At 43.1% G+C, this 13,599-nt stretch overlaps 1 protein-coding gene across 2 annotated transcripts; it reads left to right on the plus strand.

Moving 5' to 3' along the window:
• Positions 1 to 1,264: 1,264 nt before the first annotated feature.
• LOC139378831 (N-acetyltransferase 16, like) lies at positions 1,265 to 13,211 on the plus strand. Of its 2 annotated transcripts, none has more exons than XM_071121368.1 (6): positions 1,265 to 1,322; positions 1,663 to 1,810; positions 6,169 to 6,366; positions 6,526 to 6,635; positions 6,796 to 6,919; positions 12,211 to 13,211. In XM_071121368.1, exons 3-6 carry the CDS (start codon positions 6,178 to 6,180, stop codon positions 12,790 to 12,792), a joined length of 1,005 nt encoding a protein of 334 aa, XP_070977469.1. In that variant the 5' UTR covers positions 1,265 to 1,322; positions 1,663 to 1,810; positions 6,169 to 6,177; the 3' UTR covers positions 12,793 to 13,211. The 2 variants fall into 2 exon arrangements, with proteins under 2 accessions (XP_070977469.1, XP_070977470.1); XM_071121369.1 differs by having other exon boundaries at positions 1,299 to 1,369.
• The last annotated feature ends 388 nt before the right edge of the window (positions 13,212 to 13,599 follow it).

Here is a 13,599-nt window from a genome sequence, read left to right on the forward strand (position 1 = left end):
CAAAGGGTCTGAACACTTATGTAAGTAAGGTATTTCTGTTGTTTTAAAAAAAACTGTTTTTAATTTGTCATTATGGGACATTGTGTGTAGATTGATGAGGGATTTGTTTTATTTAATAAATGTTAGAATAACCAGACACGTTGCTTGCACAAGCGTTGCAAAATAAATGTAGAAATACATGTTATTCAATTATTGACCCCACACTGCTCATGCGCGCCAAAGAGCGTCTGTGTTGCCAATGGCTAAAATAGAAGTCTTCAACAGTAGCAACCAGTAAAGATCTCCTTCCATGGCTCAGTGGTTTCGTGCCAAACTTTTGCATATTTGGGCTGTATACTATGTGTTTTGGAATCACACCAGTGGCAGGCCTCTTTGATCATTTGAACACTCAATCTTTTTTTTTGACCACCTGCAGCTTTTCCCTTGGCTCTTCTGGCTGACCCCTATGGCTTGTAGAGGCCCTTGGCTCTTCTGACTGGACCCTCTGGCGGGTAGAGGCCCTTGGCTCTTCATTATCAACAATGGAGGGGAGTGGGGGAGGTTGTGGATGGGGGGGGGGGGTGGTGAGGGGTAGGTCATCATCACTGATAACGTTATTCCCGTCAAGATCTGTTTGCATAGGTGCTTCATATGCATTCAACAGCCTGGCTGGCAAATGGCCTGTCCATAGACCATATCTGACCCATCGCTATCACAATCCCTCAGGACAGCATCTTTCTCATTTTGAGGGATAACTGCAATGTTGCATGCCTTGTCTGGGCAGTCATCTAGATCCAACATATCCAGAACTGGACTCAAAGGGAAACTAAAAGAAAGAACAGTAGGTAAAACTGTGTGAAAGTTAGGTAAAACAAGAACTATGTATGTGTATAACTATGTGTATACCTAGATACACTGTGTTATCCCGCCGGTCACTATTGTTGCCGTCAACATGTTTACTCATTCTATGACCACACTGAACAAAGTTGAGTAATTGAAAATGCATATATCAAAACTAGACACCTTAAAGATGATGTGTACCAAAAATCGTTGTCCTAACTTTATTTTAACACACTTTACTTTTAACATATTTTCCACCCCACATTAGCTGAGACATAAATTACTAATTGCCTTTTATTGTTGGGACAATAAAAGTGGCCATTGATGAAAATTAAGCATCATTTGAATGATTCAACGATATTGCAATGTTCTGAAATGCGGGCTTTTATTTTGAAGGTTTCTCATTACGATATAAATATGATGTTGTTTTTGGTGCTGTTGGCAGAATACTAGTAAAATCACGGAACTGACGGATTTCCAGGCGAGTCAAAGCAAGTCACGGGGTATGAGACGTTGTTCAGTCTCTGTATATAGATTCCTTACAGATTAAGTTAATATTTCTTTATCATATTACTTTTCGGGATAAAGTTGCAATGAGAAAATGTCTGCTATTGTGATAATGTTTAGTGTTTGCAAATCTAGTCCTATGTTTAATAACTTCTTAATGGAAATGTAATTGTAACATTGCAACAACAAAGTTGTATGTTTTGTTGGGGTGCATTGAAAACGGATCCCTGTATTGCCAAAAAGTGATTGGTTTTCGTTATTGGCTGACATAGCCTGCGTGTGTTGTCCTGTGTTGAATGTCTAACTGCTGCCTGTCTGTCTGTCTGTACTGTACAGCCTACAGTAAATTACAGCCTACAGTGATTTTGCAATGTAACAGCTAGGACACGGTATTGCTTTAGAACCGACGTGGGACACTGACCCGTGTTGGGGAAGCTACTCTGAAAATACTGTTTACCAAGCAATTACTTCACACTGGAAGAAGGTAAGCTACTCTAAATCTACCTTTAAGGATAATACTGTTAACTTAAGTTACTTTGAAAAAGTAGTTCACTACATCGTGTAATATAGCCTATTAACTATTAAACACACAAACAGTGATTCAAGTGAGAAATAGGCCAGTCTGAAGCTGAAAAAGAAAGGAACGATTGCCTAATTCAGATTAGGATAGAAAACACTCTAAAGTTTCCAAAACTGTCAAAATATTGTTTGTGAGTGTAACAGAACTGATATTGCAGGTGAAAACCTGAGGAAAATCCAACAAGGAAGTGCTGTTTTTCCTGAAAGCTCTCTGTTCCATTGGATGCCTTGCCTCCATTTAAAGGGATATCAACCAGATTCATTTTCCTATGGCTTCCTCAAGGTGTCAAGTCTTTAGACAGAGTTTCAGGCTTTTATTTTGAAAAAATGAGCGCCAAAGATCACTTCGTGTCAGTGGATAGCTGGGTGTTCGCAGAGTTTTGCTTGCGCAATAGAGTGGGGCAGCCATTCTCTCCCTCTCCTACTGAAAAAGCTACAGTCCCGGTTGATATATTATTGATTATATATATTTTTTTAAACCTGAGAATTGAATACTGAGGACTGCTTCTTGACACACTACTCGCTTAACCTGGAAGCCAGCCGCACCAATGTGTCGGAGGATACACGTCCAGCTGGCGACCGAAGTCAGCTTGCAGGTGCCCGGTCCGCCACAAAGAATCGCTAGAGCATGATGGGACAAAAAATTCTGTCTGGGCCAATTGTATGCCGCCTCATGGGTCTTGTGACACAGCCTGGGATCGAACCCGGGACTGTAGTGACACCTCAATGCAACATTACCCTAAAAACAGTACTGTAGCAATGAGTTTTGTGCAGTAGGCTATAGGCCCAATACATTATCACTGCATATTGGCTTTGCTTGAATTGCCCTGGCAATGCATTGTTGTTCTAACCATTTTTCTTTGCATTATTCAAATTGGATTAAATAAAAAAATCTCACTCATCATACACACAACACCCATAATGACAAAGTGAAAACATGTTTTTAGACATTTTTGCAAATTTATTGAAAATGAAAAACAGAAACATCTAATTTACATACGTTTTCACACCCCTGAGTCAATACATGTTGGAATCACTGTTGGCAGGAATTTCAGCTGTGAGTCTTTCTGTGTAAGTTTCTAAGACCTTTGCACACCTGGATTGTACAATATTTGGCCATTATTCTTTTCAACATTTTTCAATCTCTGTCATATTGATTGTTGATCATTGCTCGACAACCATTTTCAAGTCTTGTCATAGTTTTAACTTAAATCTTCACATTCACTGTCTTTTTGGTAAGCAACTCCAGTGTAGATTTGGCCTTGTGTTTTAGGTTATTGTTCTGCTGAAAGGTGAATTCATCTCCCAGTGTCTGGTGGAAATCAGACTGAACTGAGTTTTCCTGTAGGATTCAGCCTGTGCTTAGCTCTATTCCATTTAATTTTTATCCTGAAAAACTCCCCATCTCTTAACGATAACAAGCATACCCATAACATGATGCAGCCACCACTATGCTTGGACTAGATTATGAATGACTCTTGGCGGAATGCATTGCTTGACTGCCGTGAGGATGATAATTAGCCTGACGACACACAAAATGATTCCGCTGCTCTGTTATTCGCTACATACTTCTCATTGTGGAGAAGAAACTAATATCCGTGGGCGTTGGCCAGAACAAGGAGTATGTGTAGCCAGGCAAGATAAGCACAGTCGTTCGCAAACTGCTTCCCCAAAACGATTTGTTCTCGAGTACTAGTTTGTTGCGCAGAGGCTGTGTAATATAAGTTTTGGTTCTACAAAGATGTATCCCATAACGTTCAATAATCAATGAATTGCAGTCATTTTTGCACCATGCGATCAATTATAATTTCTAAACATGTATTTTTTAGCTCTGTGCTCTTGATCTATTTTCCTGCGCGCATATGACAGAAAGTTGGTGGTCGGAGCACGTCTCTGGAGACAGAGGAGCATGCATTAAAACTTCTTAGTGCAGCAATCCCGTTAACGGTATCGATATGACAACAGCCAGTGAAAGTGCAGGGCACCAAATTCAAAACAACAGAAATCTTATAATTCAAATTCCTCAAACATACCTATCATAACCATAACATATCTTATACCATTTTAAAGGTAATCTTGTTGTTAATCCCACCACAGTGTCTGATTTCAAATAGGCTTTACAGCAAAAGAACCACAAACGATTGTTAGATCACCACCAACTCACAGAAAAACATAGCCATTTTTCCAGCCAAAGAGAGGAGTCACAAAAAGCACAAATAGAGAGAAAATGAATCACTAACCTTTGATAATCTTCATCAGATGACACTCATAGGACTTCATGTTACACAATACATGAATGTTTTGTTTGATAAAGTTCATATTTATTTTTAAAAAATCTCATTTTACATTGGCGCGTTACGTTCACTAGTTCCAAAAACATCCGGTGATATTGCAGAGAGCCACATAATTTTACAGAAATACTCATTATAAATGTCGATGAAAATACAATTGTTAGACATGGAAATATAGGTATACCTCTCCTTAATGCAACTGCTGTGTCAGATTTCAAAAACACTTTATGGAAAAAGCCTACCATGCAATAATCTGAGTACGGTGCTCAGAGCCCAAACAAGCCATAAAGATATCCGCCATGTTGTGGAGTTATCATTAGTCAGAAAAAGCATTATAAATATTCACATACATTTGATGATCTTCATCAGAATGCACTCCCAGGAATCCATGTTCCACAATAAATGTTTGATTGGTTCTATAATGTCCATTATTTATGTCCAAGTAGCTACTTTTGTTAGGGTGTTTAGTACACAAATCCAAACGCTCGAGCAGGTCCAGCCGAACGTCGAACGAAAACTTATATTACAGGTCGTAGAAACATTTCAAACTAAGTATAGAATCAATCTTTAGGATGTTTTTATCACAAATCTTCAATAACGTTCCAACCGGAGAATTCCATTGTCTGTAGAAAAGCCATGGAACGCAGGTCGCTATCCTGTGAAATGCGCGTGACCAGGACCTGGCTCTCTGCCAGACCACTGACTCAAAGAGTTCTCATCCGGCCCCACATCACAGTAGAAGCCTCATTCAAGTTTCTAAAGACGGTTGACATCTAGTGGAAGCCTTAGGAAGTGCAACATAACCAATTTCCCACTGTGTATTCAATAGGGGCTGGGTTGAAAATCGACCAACCTCAATTTCCCACTTCCTGGTTGGATTTCTTCTCAGATTTTTGCCTGCCATATGAGTTCTGTTATACTCACAGACATCATTCAAGCAGTTTTAAAAACTTCTGAGTGTTTTCTATCCAATACTAATAATAATATGCATATATTAGCAACTGGAACTGAGGAGCAGGCTATTTACTCTGGGCACCTCTGGGCACCTTTCATCCAAGCTACTCAGTACTGCCCCTGCAGCCATAAGAAGTTAATCCTGCTGAAGGACTCATTGCGGCCAGCACTAGCAGGTCAAAATAACAACTAAAATAAACGAGTCACTAGCAGGTCAAAATTGTTGTTAAAAAATAATGAATCATTTGCGAACTTCACACCTCTTCTGTCTTCCAGCTGATGGCAAAACTCAATTGGAACCACATTATTTCTGCTTCGTGCACAAAATTAATGTTGTCACTCCAATGAAGAGAGAGTGAAATATTCCTCAATATTGAAAAAGACCCCTGCCACTAATAATAACAACGCAAGCCTATCGATACACTTTCCTACTCATTCATTACAGCTGCAGTGCTGGCTGTAGCGCAAGTGGAAGTAGGAAGAGGTTGCATTTTGTTGCTCATAAGTGTTGAATAAAAAGTGTTGACAGTGCTGAGTAGGAAGTAAAACATGAACTCGCTCACAAAAACAGCAGCTCTTTGCTCTATTCCTTGAAAGTCTCTCTCTAGTCATGGTTTTGAAATCTCACAATATCAACTTTGCTGTACCTTTCTTTTACACCTGCTACTTTACTGCAGACACGGTAATCTGAGCCATCCGATTGACCAGCAGTAGGCCTGTAGTGCACTTGAGTTGCTTTCTGGACCCTCCGGGGGGAAAAATGGGAACACTTGGCCTGTTGATTCGGCTGCACCTACCGCCAGCACCCCCTAAAAACAACAACATAAAAAAACTGCAAAAATAAATAAAACCAAATGCAAGGCCTCATGTTTTTTTTTTTTTTTTTTACAGAAATGTTTGCCGATTGACTAGGAATGTCTTGGAGATCAACCAGTCGATCGCGATTGACCAGTTAGTGACCACTGATATGTAGCCAGTAATTCTTTACTCCATTGTTTGTAAACAACAACTTTTACAGACAGAAACCATGGCAGGTAGCTGTGTTGGGGAGAGCGACGGCCTGACATTCTGGGTGGCTGAACAAGAGGACTACGATGACGTCATGTCCATTTCTGTTCAAATCTATGGAGGGAATGACTACCTGCCTCATCGATATGCCGATTGGATGACTGAGCCTGACAGAGTGGTTATACTGGGACGCAGAGATGGCAAATTGGTCCGTGTAGTGCTCTCTCTCTCTACTTCCATCCAGCCCTATTTCTTCCTTCTGTATCTCTCCATCCATCCCTCCCTCTCTCCCTTTCTACCATCCATCCCTCCCTCTGCCTCCTCCATCCATCCCTAAATCCATCGTCATCCCTCCCCTCTCCCCCAGGTGGCACTGGTGTCTGGTCTAATCGTTGACGAGGGGTGTACAGTGGTGGTGGAGGGGTTGAGGGTGTGTCCCAGCGAGAGGGGTCGCGGCGTGGCTGGGGTTATCCAGAGGTTCGGATCTTTTTTTATGATTTATTTGTTTATAGATTTGTTTTTTGACACACAACAAAAAAGAACAGCAACAAACATAGTAAACACCAAATAACGTCACATACACAGCTCAAGTCCATCGTAAATTAAAGACAAATGTACAGAATGTATACATATACAGATTTGCTGACCAGTACATCCAGCAGCTGTACCCCAGCGTCAGGACCAAGAGACAAACCAAGGTTGACGAGCCTTCAGCTGGGCCCACACAGACATTATCCAAATTCACAGAGCTAGGGAGACGGGTGAGTTATAATTCATACTATACTAATATATACTATACTACTGTATACTTTACTATACTACTGTTTAATTTACTTTACTGTACAAACCTTCAACTTTTTTTAATGAGTGGTGTAGAAAACTGTTTTGAAGGGTATTGTTTACCGTAACCCTCAACCACAACCCAAACCCACAACCCAACCCAACCCAACCCAATACACCCCAAGACCTCTGCGGTGGTGACTATGGAGAAAGGGGTAAAGGTGGAGAAAGTTGTGATGACTGGACAAAACAAGGGAACACCAATCCTGACCGTTTCCCTTCTGAACCCTCCCCAATACTAACCTCTCCACCTACCTTCTACCCACCCCATTCAGTCTGTATCCCAGAGCCCATTGTGAGACTCTCCCGCTTACCTTCACCAAGACAATCCACCACAACATCCCCAGCCTGAGATAAACCTGACACGGAACCCAAACCGGATGAGCGCGTGCGCCATTGTGCATACATTTATTTTGTCCCCCTACACCAAACACGATCACAACACACAGGTTAAAATATTTTTTTAAACTCTGAACCAATGACATTAATTTGGGGACAGGTCGAAAAGCATGAATCATTTATGGCAATTTAGCTAGTTAGCTTGCACTTGCTAGCTAATTTATCCTATTTAGCTAGCTTGCTGTTGCTAGCTAATTTGTCCTGGGATATAAACATTATTTTACCTGAAATGCACAAGGTCCTCTACTCCGACAATTAATCCACACATAAAACGGACAACCGAATCGTTTCTAGTCGTCTCTCCTCCGTCCAGGCTTTTCATCTTTTGAACTTATATGGTGATTGGCATCTACACTTTCATAGTATTACCACGACGACCGGCAACTCAGTTCGTCTTTCAATCACCCACAGGGGTATAACAAATGAGGAGATGGCACGTGGGTCCCTGCTTCTATAAACCAATGAGGAGATGGGAGAGGCAGGACTTGCAGCGCGATCTGTGTCAGAAATAGAAAGGACTTCTATTTTAGCCCTTGGCAACGCAGACGCTCGTTAACGTTTGGGTGCAATAATTTAATAACATAGATTTATACATTTATTTAGCAAATGTATTTTGGTGTAGTCAGGGTATAAGACTTACTCATAAGTGTTTATATCATGTTTTTCTTGAACAGAAGGTAGTTTCACAATCTCTAACATGATATGCGTAGCCTGTAGGTACCCAACACTCCTTGTGTAAAAGTGCATACACTCATGTTACGGCAAATTGTCCGTTATAGTTATTTTATTTTTACATCGGAGGATCAGAAAACTTTACATTATGTTTCAAGTTATGTTATGAGTCCTTCAGTTTAATAGTGTTTATAAAAGGTTTTTACATGTAATTTGCGCTATTGGCGCCATTTTCTCTTTCTGACAAAGGTTAGGAATAAAAAGTCCCTTAGCACTCAAAATCCTCCTGATTGGTCGTTTATCCAGTAACACGTGCAGATCATAAGATGTTCTGCTGACTTGCCAATGGCATCTGTTTTCTATCTCCTGACCTCCTCAGGGCCATTCAGAGTCGTAAAGGGAGATCCGTTTATTGGCCTTGTGATAGGTTGAAAGGGGGCGCTGTCAATAACAGAACTGTTGTTAACAGAACTCTTGGGCCCTCGTTACACAAGGGTTACACAAGGGTTACACAAGGGTTACACAAGGGTTACATAGTTTAATAAAACAACAAAAATACTTCAATTCAGCCACAGAACAGATTGCTTGATTTCCTCCCCAACCCAGTGGTCACCAACCTTTTTTGAGTCGAGATCAAATCGAGTCAAGATTTTTAAAAACATGACTTAAACATTTTTAACATTAACCTAGTAAAAACAGTTCTGTAGAAATGAGGTTTGTGCAGTACGCCTAATACATTGGCTATATGACAATATTGTTATTATCAGACCATATTATATTTCAAAACTCGAGTTTTGATAACAAAATAGATCAGTTTGTGTAACACTTGCGAGGCACAGCTGGGCAATTTTACTGGACTGGTGAAACCTTCATCTGATGGTCATGTTGCTTTCAAGATAACTGGGAACTTGGTTAGAGTTTACGAGTTGTATCAAATGTTCAAAACAATTTTTCCCAGTCTAATCCAGTTCCTAGTTGTCTTGAATGCACTGAAGTCAGAAGTCAAAGATTTCAGACTTCAGAGTTCCCAGTTTTTCTTTTTAACACGGCGTTAGTATCAGCGGAGGGAGGGAGAGAGCAGCAGAGGGGTCCACCTCTCACGGTCTCTACTCTCTCCTTCCTTTCCTCCGGTGAGACTGACCAGAGAGAGAGAGGACATAGTCTTCCACCTGATGGTGAAACTCGAGTCGCACACGACGGGCTGCTGATAATAATCAAAACGCAGGGTGATCGATACACTTGGCTACTCGTTCACTGCAGTTGCAACGCAAGTGGACGTAGAAAGAAGCGCGTTTTATGTTTTGTAGTAGTGTTGAACAAAAACCTACCGCCCCATGTTCCCCCACCCTCTCCAGACCAGACTGATTTACCGCCCCATGTTCCCCCACCCTCTCCAGACCAGACTGATTTACCGCCCCATGTTCCCCCACCCTCTCCAGACCAGACTGATTTACCGCCCTGTGTTCCCCCACCCTCTCCAGACCAGACTGATTTACCGCCCCATGTTCCCCCACCCTCTCCAGACCAGACTGATTTACCGCCCTGTGTTCCCCCACCCTCTCCAGACCAGACTGATTTACCGCCCTGTGTTCCCCCACCCTCTCCAGACCAGACTGATTTACCGCCCCATGTTCCCCCACCCTCTCCAGACCAGATTGATTTACCGCCCTGTGTTCCCCCACCCTCTCCAGACCAGACTGATTTACCGCCCCATGTTCCCCCACCCTCTCCAGACCAGACTGATTTACCGCCCTGTGTTCCCCCACCCTCTCCAGACCAGACTGATTTACCGCCCCATGTTCCCCCACCCTCTCCAGACCAGACTGATTTACCGCCCTGTGTTCCCCCACCCTCTCCAGACCAGACTGATTTACCGCCCCATGTTCCCCCACCCTCTCCAGACCAGACTGATTTACCGCCCCATGTTCCCCCACCTTCTCCAGACCAGACTGATTTACCGCCCCATGTTCCCCCACCCTCTCCAGACCAGACTGATTTACCGCCCTGTGTTCCCCCACCTTCTCCAGACCAGACTGATTTACCGCCCCATGTTCCCCCACCCTCTCCAGACCACACTGATTTACCGCCCCGTGTTCCCCCACCCTCTCCAGACCAGACTGATTTACCGCCCCATGTTCCCCCACCCTCTCCAGACCAGACTGATTTACCGCCCCATGTTCCCCCACCCTCTCCAGACCAGACTGATTTACCGCCCTGTGTTCCCCCACCCTCTCCAGACCAGACTGATTTACCGCCCCATGTTCCCCCACCCTCTCCAGACCAGACTGATTTACCGCCCCATGTTCCCCCACCCTCTCCAGACCAGACTGATTTACCGCCCCATGTTCCCCCACCCTCTCCAGACCAGACTGATTTACCGCCCCATGTTCCCCCACCCTCTCCAGACCAGACTGATTTACCGCCCCATGTTCCCCCACCCTCTCCAGACCAGACTGATTTACCGCCCTGTGTTCCCCCACCCTCTCCAGACTGAATTTCCATATACACATGCAGACCGAGGAAGTTGCAATAGGCCCGTGCAACCCAAGTTTTGATATCATCACAAACAGAAACCACCTTAAACCTAATCCTATAGCTTCATGTCCACATATTGGTTCAACCCTAACTTCATGTCCCCATCCTGGTTCAACCCTAACCCCAGCCTCAACCCTAACCCTATCTTCATGTCCACATACTGGTTCAACCCTAATGTTAGCAATTTATGTTATTCTTGAATAACACAAACTCCAAAGCAAATCAGGGGGAGACAAATGGGTTTATTCAGTGAGGACAAATCAAGGTGTTATGCTGGGAGGTAGATGTTCAGATGTTCAGTCTCCCCTGTCCTCAGATTTTCCTCACCGAACAAAGGAACAAGATGCCATTTATAACCCCCATCCTAGCCTGGGGTTGACCAATCAGAAGTCCTTGCAGGACAACTGAGCCAATAACCAAATAACAAGTTTCCTGCCCCCGGCCCAATGCACAGAACGTAGCTCTGAGTTCAAGACTGACATCCCACAGATCCTAATCAGATGTTGAACTGAAAACCAACTCCTTTTGATCGTTAATCCTCGTCCTCTCGTCCTCTCGTCCTCTCGTCCTCTCGTCCTCTCGTCCTCTCGTCCTCTCGTCCTCTCGTCCTCTCGTCCTCTCGTCCTCTCGTCCTCTCGTCCTCTCGTCCTCTCGTCCTCTCGTCCTCTCGTCCTCTCGTCCTCTGCGTTGTGTATTTATCTTGAAAATATTCTTATACTGACATTAACCACTAATTATTTTTAGAATTTTTACTTCTGTGTCAAAGCCTTTTGAAAGGCAAATGTGCAGACAGTCTGTCTGCATGTCCTATTTCTTCCTAGAAACCAGCCCAAATGTCAGTATCTCATACCTGGAAACACAGTGGTTAAAAGTCTGTCTCAGCGTGTGGCTGTGTGGTGCTCTATACAACTGCCTTTCAAAGAACACCTGACTAAAGGAAGAAACAGCATGTGTCTTTGTCCTAAATGGCACCCTATCCCCTATATAATGCACTACTTTTGACCAAGGCCCATAGCGCTCTAGTGCACTACAGCGCGAATAGGGGGCCATTTGGGATGCAATCCTGTGTCATGGGTACTGGTGTAGTGTATACAATATGAAACAGTGCTGTGTACTAATGGAAACACTTAGACTGGTTTATGGCAGCAGTAGTCCCATTGAGGACTGCGGACCGCATGGAGACAAGTTATATCTAATTGAACTGAGTCAAAGAGTGCGTCCCAAATGGAACCTGTTCCATATAGTGCTGTACTTTTGACCTCAGCCCTATGGGCCAATAAAGTTGAATGGATGGTTTATTCATTGAGTTTCTGGGGGAGCTTGTTAGGGATAGGCTGTGCTTGTATTGCTAAGAGACTTGCGCGCACACAAACTATTGCTGCACCTTTCACAAGGGGACAAACACCACAATGGACTCGTAACTAAGGTCTCAAACCACCCCTTTTTCTTCTTTTTACATCTACCTCCGCTTCATCCCCCTCATCTATACGTTTGCTGTCACTGTTTCACCCACTCGTTTTCTCTCTCTTAATTTCTCTCTCCCACTCCCTCATTATCTCCACCCCATCCCCTGTCAATCTCTCTCCGTCTCTCTCTCTCTCTCTAGGCTGGACTCTCAATCATCGGGGATGCCGACAGTTTCGAGGGTTTCATCTCACACCTGAGGAACAAACTACATTACACCACAGGAAGTGAGCCAGGTGTGTCCGTCCCTCAAATGTTTCTGATAGAGGATGAGCAACACCTGAAGAACATCCTCCTTGATCCTGAACTCCCCTCCAGGGTTGAACTTCCTGGTGGTGCCATTATCCAAGACTGGCAGGTCTTACAACCAATCGAAGGCAACCTTGAGATCTTAGCAAGGCGAAACCTCACCTGGTTGGCCGACAAGCCGGAAAGACCTGCCTTCCTCAGCTTTTACACTCCACCTTATCCAATCCCGTACAAGGGAGGATCGCTGAGATTCAATATCGATATGTTTGGAACTGATCTAGTTTCAGCAAAGAGGGCACTTGCTGGCCATTTCGAGAAAGTGAGGGAGAGGAGGGAGGTGAAGGGGAGGGTGATGGTTCATGTGTATATGAATAAGTCGCTATGGGAGGGGATGAGGGAGTTCTGTGAGGGATACACAGGGGTAACGAGGTGTAGAGAGTATTGGGAACAACTGTTTCTGGAGAGAGGGATGTGAGGAGATGGGGAGAGCAAAAGAGAGGCCAGTGAGAGTGCGCAAATTAGACTTAGAGAAGGGTTTTCCACATTACCTTGCTTTTATTATTTGAATCAGCTGTGTAGTGCTAGGGAAAAAACTAAACACACCCCCTTGGGGGAGGGTTAGCCATGTAATCAATATACATTATATATCATACAGTATCTAACATACTTTTTATATTGATTTGATCGATTGGAACAAAGCCAGCACTTTAGAAGTTAATGATTTTTTTTTAAACGATTGTGGTGATGCAAGAATTTATAATGGGACATTACAGGAATAAATGTTTTCTTATTAAATCATTATACATTTTTGTAAAGACAAGTCTATCAAATCACTGATTCATCATGACTATGAAATGCAAATCAGTATCAATAAGAATAAATGAATAGAATGTCGCTGATCATTCTCTCTCTCTCTCATTACTGTATCCATTTATAACTGAAGCAGGTGGAGCTAAAAAGGGGGGGAAATGACAGAGCTAATTGTCTGCATCATTTCCAATCCTGTGTGTGTGTGTGCGCTGCATGGAAAACATGAATGAAAGCACCATGAATCCCGGTTGCTGTCTAATTGATACAGTATGTCTGTTATTCAGTACTTTAGGTGAAAGGTGATTCAGATCGTTGAACTCAATGAACTGAATGAAGACTGACACTGTCGTGCTACTGTACAGTAGCTCTCACAAAACATGGTTACTGACTCACTCCATCTCACAGAGAAAAGAGCTGGGTATTGGGGCTCCAGTAAACTCAATGACCTTTCTCTGTAAGACGAATGAATACA

The sequence above is a fragment of the Oncorhynchus clarkii genome, chromosome 21 (assembly GCF_045791955.1).
Source record: "Oncorhynchus clarkii lewisi isolate Uvic-CL-2024 chromosome 21, UVic_Ocla_1.0, whole genome shotgun sequence".
NCBI lineage: Eukaryota > Metazoa > Chordata > Actinopteri > Salmoniformes > Salmonidae > Oncorhynchus > Oncorhynchus clarkii.

Coding starts and splice junctions, on each gene's coding strand:
- LOC139378831 (XM_071121368.1), top strand. CDS start 6,178: ATGGCAGGTAGCTGTGTTGGGGAGAGCGACGGCCTGACATTCTGGGTG. Junction 6,367..6,525: donor GACGCAGAGATGGCAAATTG/GTCCGTGTAGTG, acceptor CCTCTCCCCCAG/GTGGCACTGGTGTCTGGTCT. Junction 6,920..12,210: donor TCACAGAGCTAGGGAGACGG/GTGAGTTATAAT, acceptor CTCTCTCTCTAG/GCTGGACTCTCAATCATCGG.